The sequence below is a fragment of the Octodon degus genome, unplaced genomic scaffold, assembly GCF_000260255.1.
Source record: "Octodon degus isolate 3935 unplaced genomic scaffold, OctDeg1.0 scaffold00167, whole genome shotgun sequence".
NCBI lineage: Eukaryota > Metazoa > Chordata > Mammalia > Rodentia > Octodontidae > Octodon > Octodon degus.
Genome location: NW_004524743.1, coordinates 777,737 through 789,517, shown reverse-complemented (window position 1 = coordinate 789,517; position 11,781 = coordinate 777,737). Strand labels below are relative to the sequence as shown.

Sequence of the window (11,781 nt, the reverse complement as noted above, 5' to 3'; positions counted from 1 at the left end):
CCAGTGAACCTGCAATCAGATCCATTCTCTCCACGTGAGCTGAGTGGAGGGTGCTGGGAAAGGCTGCTGCCGGGAATTAGGCCTGCTTTTTGCAGCTCACTGTGGGGTTCCATTTTGCTTTGGGTGAGAGAATGGGAATTTTCCTTTTACGAATCTCATTGCACGGAACAAGGCAAGAGTTCCCCGAATGCAATTCAAGCATTAGTCTATTTTTATAATCTGCATAATACTTCCACAAAGGAGCAGAGGGAGGAAGTCACAGACCAACAAACCAGGGACCCAAAGGAGCTTATTTGAGCCCTGATAATGCAACAAAGCTCATTGCAACCTGACAGCCTCAGGGCTCCATGCACTGAATATTCAGTTATGTAGCATAATTGGCTGGGAGCCTGCATATGCTGTAAGTTGAACGCAGATGGCATTTTCTACAACATAAGAAATCCATTTCAGAAATGTAAGTTAGACTCTGCTCCTTAGTGTAAAAAGATTATTTGGGCATCCAGGGTAGGGTAAAGTGTTCAGAGACGTTGAAATCAAGATAGCTGTTGGAGGTCTGTAGTAGAAGGAAAGATTGAATGCAAAAGATACAGAGGCTCTAAATCAAGCCCATGGGATATGGAGGAAGAAGGGGACAGTGAGGATTCCAAAGTATCTTTGAAATTAGGGACAAATTGAATGTGGGTGGCCAATGGTTGGAGAGAATTGAGAATGCCTCCTAGATTTCTCCTCTGGACAATGGCATAGGCTGGGCCTTAGGAGAGAAGACAATGAATTTGAGTATGAATGTGTGGAGTTAGAGATGCCTATGAGTCATTCATGTGTCCAATGAGGGTGGGAAACATAGGGCTACGGTTGAGATGGAGAACGGGAGGTACTGACCTACAAGGTAGGAGCATATTGTTAGTGAAAACCATGAAGTCAACAATTTCTCCCAGGAAAAATACGTAGAACTAGGAGAAGAGGAAAATGAAGAGGAAACCCTGAGAAAATCTGAGGGATGGATGGATGAAAGGATCCAGGATGGATGGGGTTCTCACGAATTTGCAATGCTACAAGTGGCTCAAGGCATAAGGTCTGAGAGGAAATCATACTGATCCATCGGATTGTCCTTGGTGATATTTGTCCAAACAGTTTCAGTGGTGTGAAGGACGAAAAAGCTTGGTGACTGCTGGAGGAAAAAAAAAAATGACTGCAAAATGAAAAACTAGAAGCTCACGTACAAAAGCATGAGGTGGTTGATTGAGGAACAAAGAAGTTCTAGGAAGGGAGTTTCAGTATGTCAGAGGCTTGAGCATATTTCACAGACAGGGACAGATTTGGACGATGAGAGAAGGAATAGTTGATGGGGAGGTAGGTCCCTGAAAATATGATAGAAGTATGTCTTTTAGAAAGGAGCACCTGTGGCTTGGAAAGAGAAAGGAATAAACAAAAATAGTAAAAAAAAATAGTAAATAAACAGTAGAATGTGGTGTTCTGAGAAGCATCCTGGCCATTAATAAAAATATCAGTGCCTAGAGAATTAACAAAGGAAAGATGTAATGAGGCTCAGCTGGGTAAAAGAATAACTAATGTGAATCTCTCATGACAACTTATGATTAATTAGCACTAGCACCCAAACAATTATATGTATCAGGTTAGCTTCTTTTCACCTTTTAAGTTTTTCATAATTCAACTCTATTTAGGTGTGTTCTATCTTCCTAACTTGGGACTTATAAAATATTGCTGGTGCACTGTTTAAAAAAAATTTAGGAGGAGCATTAGATCAGACAAAAGAAATTCGCAGATGTCAGTTTCCTTCCTTGACATTTACCTTGACAATCAAGGGACAAGAGAGGCAAAGGGAGTGGAGAGGAGGGGAAGAGGAAAGGGCAGGAAGAGACAGCGAGAGAATAATGGACCTACTGGAAAAAAATGAAGGTAACTTTGTGACCTTATCACACTCAAGAGACATGCTTCCTAATGGAGGTGCTTGTCCATTTTTGAGAGAGGATTGTGTTCTGAAAGAAGCTTTTTCCTAGGCCCCTGGTAATTACATATAATTGCTACATCCTGGAAAACACAAATGCGATGGCAACTCAAATGATGTGTTCTTTGGAGGTCATTGTGTGAGACGTGGTTTGGTGTGCAGCACAGCAAAACTTATTCTGGGAATTTTATTTTTTAAACTCCTCCACACAACTCAGAAATTGGTCTGAGATATGAAAATCTGTATGGTTTTATAAAGGTAGATCTTGGAAAATACTTCTAAGTGTAGCATAAAATGCACATCTTAAAAATAATAACTATCATTTATTGAGTGCCTGCTGTGTGATAGACACACTGCATATATTAACAGTGTTCAAAAACTTAGACTGAATCTGTTCCAATTTTTCCATAACCCTAAGAAACAAGTAATATCATTCTATATATGACTGAGGCTTATCTCCCAGCTACTACAATGGTTTTGTTTTTTAAACATGCACAGCAAACACCACTGAATAACTGTTTCCATTCTTTCTTTTTTCAATTTTTCATTTTCTTATCAAGACATATTTGCAGCGCATACAGTTTGCAATCATCTTGGAAAGTGGGTGAATGTGCACTGTACAGCTTGTTTCTTTTTTTGAATCCCCTTCCCTTTCCCTGTTATGTCTCTCCATCCTCCTCTAAATCCCCTTTCTCCCTTTTCATTTTCATGATGTTATTCGTCTTACCTCAACTTTATGGTGTATAGTTATTGAGGTTATTAGGCTCCTGTATGTTGCATACCTTTATCTAACTTAGTTCCCCTTCCCCTCTTCAATTCCCTCCCCTCAGTTTCCTGGACCTCTTCTCATTTGCAAGAGATCCACTCCATTTCCTTTTATTCATTTTTTATTATGCTTTTTGTTTGTACTTTGCCTTACTCAAATAAGAGATACCATACAGCAGTCAAGCTTGTGTGCCTGCATTATTTCAACCAATATATTTTCCAGTTCTTAGAGTCACTTCAATGAAGCCTTTGCTTCAGCACTCCATGAAAGCTGTAAGGTGTTCTCCCATGTCACCAATCACCTCTACAGTCCCAATCCTTGGGTCAATTTTTTATCTTAATTTATTTTGATCCATAGGAGTGTAACAGACTGAATCCCTCTTACCTCCTTAGTGCTCATGTTTCCCTTCATTTTTAGTTTTTTTTTTTTCTTTTTGTTTTTTTGTGGAACCGGGGATTGAACTCAGGCCCTTGCTCTTGCCAGGGAAGCGCTTATTCCCCTGAGCCATCTCCCCGGCCCCAGGTTTGGGTTTTTTTTTCCCTTCATTTTTAAGATACCACACTTTTTAAAAAATATATTTGGCACAGGATCTACAGGGTGTCACTACATAGATCGAACTCGTAGTGATTTTTCTGTTTTCAACCTCCCAAGCTCTGAGAATACAGGCGCGCATCATCAAGCCCAGTCTCAGTCGCCATCTCAGCGTGCCCTGGGGGCAGGGCCAGCACAGCACGCCTGGGGATCGAACCCTGGCTGAGGCGCTCTGTCTAAGCAGGCACTTTAGTCCACTGAGATATCTGGCCGACCCAGAATACCATACTCTTGATTGTCTTCCAACTTCACTGATCACTCTGTAGTCTCTTTACTGGTTGTACCTCTTATCTGAGGCGGAGTTTCAGGAATCAGATCTCACCTCTATTTCCATCACTTGTAGGGTGGACTCACCTGTTGTCATCATTTTGTAGGCCATCTAAACATCTATGATTTCAAAATTTATTTTTCCAACATGGATTTCTCCCTTGAACTTCAAGCTTGTGAATCCAATTTTCCATTCAAGATTATCTCCACAAAGAATTCTAACAGACATCTGCATATGTCCAAATCACTGTCCTTGGTCTCTGCACAATAAAAAGGTAAGGCAGCATTGTATGGGCTAGGATTGTAGTCCAGCAGTACGATGCTTGTTTAGCTTGCACAAGACCCTGTCTTTGATCCTCAATCTACCAGATAGATAGACAGATAGATAGGTAGATCACTATACTATCACCTCATATCAACTATATATGCTTTTATAATAGGTAAAAATGTATAATATATAATTCTCCAACTTATACTTTTTAAAAGTTTTTTTTCCAAGGGAAGAGAGAATGAAAACCTGCTCCAAATGATACCCTTCCTCAGATGTAGAAAGTGTCTCCAACCTGTGGTTGTTCATTTTAAAACTTTGGAGTCATTCTTGACATTATTCTTTCTTTTCCTTTTTTGCGGTACCAGGGATTGAACTCAGGACCTTGCACTTGCCAGGCAAGCGCTTATTCTACTGAGCTATCTCCCCAGCCCAACATCATTCTTTCTTCTCATTCACCACTCAAAATATGTAAAGAATTCAAGTACCTGTACCATCTCCATTGCTAACTCCCCATCCTTGGATCTCATCAGTAATGCTCTGTCCCATACATAGCCATGTGTGCGGTTCGCTTTTCTCTTTCCTCAAATGGCACCTTCCCAACACAGCTTACCCTGCCCACTCTATTTGATACTGCAATCTACACCCTCTCCTCACAATCCTGTGTCAGAAACCTGATCAGCTTTACTTTAGTTCCTGACATTTACCACTTTGGAACACTCCAAATAATCTACTTAATAAGCTGTTGGCTATCTTCCTTTATCAGACTGTAAGGGTAGAAATTTCTGACTGTTTTGCTCCCTGTGATAGCTGAAGCACCTAATCAGTGCCTGGAACATAGCACCCATATAGGTTTGTTGGATTGAACTAGAAAGAGTGAGTATCTTGCCAGAGTTTGGCTGCACAGCAATAGCACTCAAGCCTTAGCCTCTCTAATACCAAGTCCCATGTTCTCGACGATTCCATCCTCCAGCAGCGATTCAGAACAGGTGGACATGGAACCCTTCTTGGAAGTCAAGAAAGCAATGTATTGTTACAATTGAAAATACAGTGTTGCGGTGACTGTCAGAGAGAACACTGAGTTGAGCAGGTAGTGCAATATAACATGGAGCTCCATTTGTATAAGGGTAGGCTTTACTTACTCATTCCCTACGTAGTCAGGGAAGGGTAGTCTACCAGTCTGCTGATTCCATTTCTGGATTTTAAAATATTTCATTTATTGAGAAAGTTGCATTTATTATGAAGGACACATAAAGCACAGAGTGGGCTTTATTTCATTTAAGAAACAGGGAAAAAACACATAATAACAACCACAAAGCCAGTGATAATTGTCCTGAAGGATATGAGGGAAAAGAATAGTAGATGCTCATGATTCAGAATGAATCCATGGATTGCAACTAAACATGTAACTTTGATGAGGTCAATTCCTCATTTATAAAATAAGTGGTCAGATAAAGATCAGAGGTAGAACACCCATATGATCGAGCAATCCCACCCCCAGGTATATGTCAAAAGGCAATGATATCAGTACGGTCCAGAAACACAGGCAGCTCATGTTTGCAGCCACACTGTGTACCATGTCCCAGACAAAGAAACAACCCTAGTGTCCGCTGATGAATGGATGGAAAAGGAAATTGTGGTATATGTACACGGTGGAACGCTATGCAGCCTTAAAAAGAGGCAGTCAGGGCATTTGTGACAACCTGGGTGAGCCCAGAGAATACCACATTAAGTGAAATAAGTCAAACACAAAAATACAAATACCGTATTCTCTCGGGGATGTGGAGTCCTTAAAAAGTCAGTCTCCTAAAATGAGTGGAAATAAGAGTGGTAGCTAGAGGCTGGGGGATAGGAAATGGGAACATATATGGGCCAAAGGATACAAACTGTCCATTGTAAGTTCAGTCAGTTCTGAGGAGCTACTATAGAGCACAGCGATTACAGTTAGTACTACTGTATTACTTACGTGAAATCTGATGAAAGCACTTAAGAGTAGACCTAAGTATTCTAGTCACATGGCAGGGCAAGTGGGGGGCAACAAGCATGTTAATTAGCTCAGCTGTGGTGATCCTGTCACAATGCATATATGTATCGAAACATCATGTTGTACACGTTACACATGCATCGTTTTTATTTGTCCATTATAGCTTGGTCAAACCAGAAAAAGTCTGTGACAAGGTACAAGGCAACCCTAAATGACCTACTTGTGCTCCTCCAGCAGTGATCCAGTACCAGCTTGATGTTTGGGATTAAAGATAAAGATGTTGCTTGCAAAAAAAGTCTCCAAGAAGTTTGGGAAGCATTTTGATACATCTATTTGTTCCTTTATTTAGTTAGTTCCTTGGGTGCAGAGGGTCGTATTAATCAAACTCCACTCGTGGCACATTTATTATCTTCCATATCTTGTTTAACTTCTTTATTTCTTGTCATTCCCACACTTTCACTCAGTTCTCTTTCCTCTCTTATTAGTAACTAGTATTTTTTACTTCACCACAGTAGTTTTGCTGTATATGTTCTTGGAAAATGTGCATTATGTTGAATGTATGCCTTTTAAAATTTCTATAAAGTATATACATATATATATATATACACACACATAGTATTCTGTTTCTTACAGTTACTATTTTTTACCTATCACCATTTTAAAAAATCTATGGATATTATTCTATGTACAACTAATCCCTTGCTTCCAACTGCTGCAACCTACTCCAGAGTGTGTGGCCACTGTCCTGCGCCTCTGTGCTGTCTCAGTGATGGATGCCAGATTGCCTGCAACTCCTTGTCACCATAAATAATGCTGAGATGAGACACATTCCAATTTAGGAAAGACTTGTAGGTGAGAGTGCAAATAGGGAGCTGTTACCAAAATGATGAAGTGCTCCTGGGAGCATCTCCATTTCTCCTAGGTACTGGTGAACCTCTGCTGAAGAAACTGGCCCCACGTGCTTCTTCTGGGGCACCAAACGGATCGTGGGCTCTTGGGGTGCCAAGGAATGATGTTAGCATATTTCACTGAGTAGACTAGTAAGTACTTTGAATAGCCAACTCAGTGAGTCAAGGTTTCATAAAGTTTTATTTGATTAGTACACATTCACAGGGTATGACATTTACATTCGTTGGAGGGAGTAGGTACATGCACATGACACATCTTGCTTCTTTTTCATTCCTGCTTCCCTCCCCATTGTGACATTCCATGGATGCTCCCCCTCTGCCTGCACCCCCAGGGGATGACCCCCACATAGTCTGTCCTGTTTGTCCCAACCATGGTCTGTGGCCTAAAGTGGATCTTTAGAGGGCCTACAGGTTCTGCTTGCCTGCTCCAGTCATCTCCTAATCTCGCCTTCTACTTCACAGAGAAAACAGAAGCAATCGAGCCAGCACTCCTTGAAGCCCCTGTTACCAAACCTATACAGTCTCCTGCATGCCTACCCATCATGGCCTCCTTCCTTCCTGTTCCAATCAGTTGCCCAACCTTCTGCTGAAGAGGATTCCTTCCATTTGTGTTTGGGAACCCATCCCTTCTGCTCTATGGGTTAAATTCTATTCTCCCTCAATAATCCAGCCTTTATATCTCTACTAACTACTTCTTATAACCATTTAAATTTTTAAAGTCTTTCTAGTATAAATATTGCTTATCATTTATTTGTTTTGCAGTACTAGGAATTGAACCCAGGGTCTCTTCCATGCTAGGCAAGTGCTTTACCACTGAGCTACATTCCCAGACAATTTTAGTTTGGGGGTTGAGATATGGTCTCACTAAGTTGCCTAGGTTGGCCTCAGACTTGCGATCTCCCTGCTTCCTGGGGAGCTCCAATTTTATGACCTGCTCACTACAAGCTCTTGAAACTTATAGCTAAATTTACTAAAAGGACTACATTTGTTCTCCCTCTGTCCTCACTACTCACTCTCCTGGGCCGAACCAAAGTTTCCTTGTCATTAAATCCAGAAGACACTGTTTTCTCCTTATAGTACTTATATTCTCAGCAGTACTTACCTCTGTTGAGTACATTTGGCCAATCTGAACTTCTTTGCTTGGTTTATGGAGCACCTGATACTCCTGGGTTTTCTCCTGCTCCTCTGTCCTTTCTTTCCAGGTTTCCCTTACAGGCTGATACAACTGTGCCTGGTCTTCAGCATGCCTTCATTCTGTCTATTGCTTCCATTCTTCCTCTTCCTTCTCCCAGTCAGTGACCTCGTTCACTCCTCTGGTGGCTGCGATTGTCGTGCCTGTTCCACAAGTCTATGTCCCCACACCTAACTGCTCTTTCTACTCCAGACTTACATAGCTAGCTCCCTTCTAGATGTCTCCATCTGAGTGCTCCATGGCCATCTCAACATGTGATGACCCAGACTGAATTTATTATCTTCTTCAATAAATTTCCTTTGAACACTTCCACTGTTACTATATCAGGGATACCTACCTTATCATACATATTTTTCTTATTAAACTCATCATTAGAACTTTTAGCTGCAGCTTTTAAATGAGAACTTTTTAAGTTTTAAGATGAACATCCTGTCTGGTTAAGGTTAGCTACAGTTGCTAGGGAACCTAGTGTCAAGCATTACTAACTTCACAAAAGTGTAAATAAAGGACCATTTTGTTGTGAAAAAAAGAGAAAAATATATATATGTATACACAAGAGACTTAGGATAGATATACAGCTACTTTCTCTTAGTTCATTGAGAAGAAAGGTTTGTACTAATATTGTTTAGACAAGATATCATGTCTGCATCTTGTCCTCTGAATAACTACTACGAAGACAACAATGTGCAATGTATTAATTGTTGTAATTGTCCTACTAACCTCTCTTGAAACTGTTTCATTGCTATTTTCTTTTCTCTTTAAAATGAATTTAAAAATTAGAACAGTTATGTGCTTTTTTTATAGGAATTAAAACAATATGAACATATAGAAAACAAAAAGTGAGTCTCACCAGTACCTCTCCCCATAAACAGACCATTATTAACTGGGCGTGGTGGTGCACACCTGTAATCCCAGCACTCAGGAGGTTGTGACGGGATGATTGCTGCAAGTTCGAGACCAGCCCGGGAACTACAAAAATGAGCACAAGGCCAGCCCTAACTACACAGAGAGACCCTATCTCAAAAAAATATTAACAAGGTGTATAACCTTACGGACTATACAAAAATGTGTATCTTACATTTTTGGTAAATAAATATGGCTATCCATGCACACACACACACACACACACACACACACACAAACACGGTTTTTTTTAATATACTGTACTTTATTTTGCCATGTAATATCATGTAAATTGATTTTAGCATAAAACATTGCAGATATCTTTGAATTATGGCTGCAATTAATTGTTTCTATTGATTGGGTACTATTTCACACTATGCTTACCTTAAATTTATTTACCCATTCTGATATTGAAGAATCTTTAGCTTATTTCTAGTTTGCACTGTTTTAGGTTTGTGGTAAATGATCATGCCCATGAACCTGTTATAGGTCCGGTTTCAGTGGCTGGCTCAGCATGCATGGCATGTGGTACTGGACAGGCAGGTACTTAGACTGTCAAGATATCTCCCCGGCCCTGTTACTGCACATTTGTCTGTCTTCTCAGACAACTCTAGCAACTGTGTCTGTTTTCTTCAGTACTTCAATGCTCAATAAATACGTTTGAATTGGACTAATAATTAAATAGCTATTTCTTATTATGCCTAAACATCCCAACCACACAGCTTGAAGAGTTAATACTAATATTACTTTGGAAAAATTGTTGCAAAAGTAGATTTTTATTACCCCGATTGCAATCCTAGTTTCTTGTGAACAGTACTGTGGCTTTTACAGAATTGTTCCTCCTCCATGGTGCTTAGCACAGGAGTGGTATAGTGACCAGCACACTGTATTTGGTTAGCTAACATATACAAAGAGGGCCAAACCTCATTGGGAATATTTACCTGCTCCCATTTTTGAACTTAGGTCTAAAGGAAGCAGAAAGAAGAGAAGGAACCTCTTCCACCTCTAACTACCGGCACATCACCAACCCCACAAGCTTCAGGGCCTTAATCTAATTTTTTAGGTCCACTAAAGACCTAGATGGTGCAGGCTGGGGAGGTATGGTCCACATGATATTATATCCTTATGTCTCTACCCCTGAAATGGCCAGTATCTAAAGATTCAGTGTAGCCTAGGTCTTTATTTTCCCCTGCAATTACCTTGTTTTCCAATCTCTTGTGAATCTGTAGGTTAATGATTCAAAAATCTTTCTTGTATGAACTAGGCCCTCATCAAAATTCAGTGCAACTCAGATTCATTTCCATTTCTAGTCCCATTGCTGCCCACAACCAACTGAGCATGATGGATGAGCTAGCTAACATTTTGAAGGTGAAAACTATCTATCTATTCATCTAACCATCTATCTACCTTGTTCCCTTCTTAGATGAGAGCCTTTGCCCTATTAATGTAGCACATCCTTCAACCTTGCCTTCCTTCACTTCGAAATGATGGAAATAGGCAAAAATTCTCAACTTTGTTTCTGTGATGAACACTAGGTTAACATAAGTAAATCTTGGAAACTTGGGAATTTGCCAGTCCTGACTTTTTGTTTAATTTACATATTGATTTGCATAGGACTGCATATGTTAAGGAAACATCTGTACTTTTCTTATGCATTTAGATGAGATACTTTTTTCAATATTTGAAGTCACTGCTTATTATTGATCTCTTTCGGTCTTTTTGAAATATACCAACCAGAGTCTACCGATGTGATACCCTGAACACCCTCTTTTCTATTCCACTTTGTGAGCAGCATGCTACTAGCGCAGTTAGATGGAGAACGCAAGCAGCGTGGTTCTAGGTTTCCTCATCAGGCAACTGAGTCTTCCCTAATCAAAAGTGAAGGGTTCTAGAAGTGGACATTCACGTACACTGTAAGATATTTGGGGGAACTCTTAGCTGTCTAGTGAGCATCTTAAAAAATGTCACTTGTCAACTCATCTGGAGGGGCATGTGGTAAGGCACAACAAGATAGACAAACATATCTTCATATATTGATTTTCTTCAGAGTGAGGCAAATCTGTGTACCTAAGATCTCTAAAAGTTACCTTTTCTAGCACTTATCTGTCATTGGGGACGCTTATTTTAAATGCTTACTTTGCTTGCTCAACACTTCTTGATTTTGGACCCTCATGAAGAAGTCTGCTAGCTGAGTTAATCCAAAGAAAATACATTCAGACCAAAATTGTGTGTGTGTGTGTGTGTGTGTGTGTGTGTGTGTGTGTGTGTGTTAGACATAATGTGGGGTTTGAATCTCTACCTTCTCATTCATTCCTGACACCACTCTACTTTCTTGTAGAAGACTTCTTCCACTCTGTGTGTATCCTTGGGGGGGATGGTAAATCCACACTTCTCTCCAATCACCACTAGAACCAAAGAGCACCCTGAAGGTATTTTTCTGACACATTTCTTCTCTCACTGCTTAATATAGCACGGAATTTCATCTGACCTGATCAGAATTAGTCTTGAGGGTCTTTGACTCTTAAACTAGTATGATGAGGATAAAAGAAATTGTTGTTTATTTTTCACAGGTGTGGTACACTGAATGGGAAGGTCTTCTCCTAGAAGACCTGTAGCTTTTTAAATTCTTCATTCTTTAATCTTTCTAAACATTATTTTACCCTTTTTCTTGGGCCCTGTTTTTCTTGGTTAAGTAGTCCCTTTTCCTAGTTGACTACAACTGATATATGATTTGTTCAAAGACATTTGGTTTACCTTTCTGGCAACCAAAGAATCTTGACTAAAATGTGCTGGACACCAAGGCACAGCGCTAAGCAAGGCAAACAAGATTTTTGTCCTCAGGAAGCTTATCTAAGTTCCTGGAAGAGAAAGCTTCCCCGGGACTACCCACGCAGGGGCCCCCTCCTCTTCTCTCGGACAGGAGATTTCATTCCATG

The 11,781-nt window shown here is 40.3% G+C and overlaps 1 protein-coding gene across 1 annotated transcript in view; it reads right to left on the bottom strand.

The window, feature by feature from the left end:
- Window positions 1–1,060: 1,060 nt before the first annotated feature.
- Adgrg4 (adhesion G protein-coupled receptor G4) overlaps window positions 1,061–11,781 on the bottom strand; it is a 156,579-nt gene continuing 145,858 nt past the window's right edge. Inside the window, exon 24 of the mRNA XM_004643180.1 lies at window positions 1,061–1,168. Coding sequence (XP_004643237.1) covers window positions 1,061–1,168 — 108 coding nt within the window. The remainder of the gene's footprint in view (window positions 1,169–11,781) is intronic.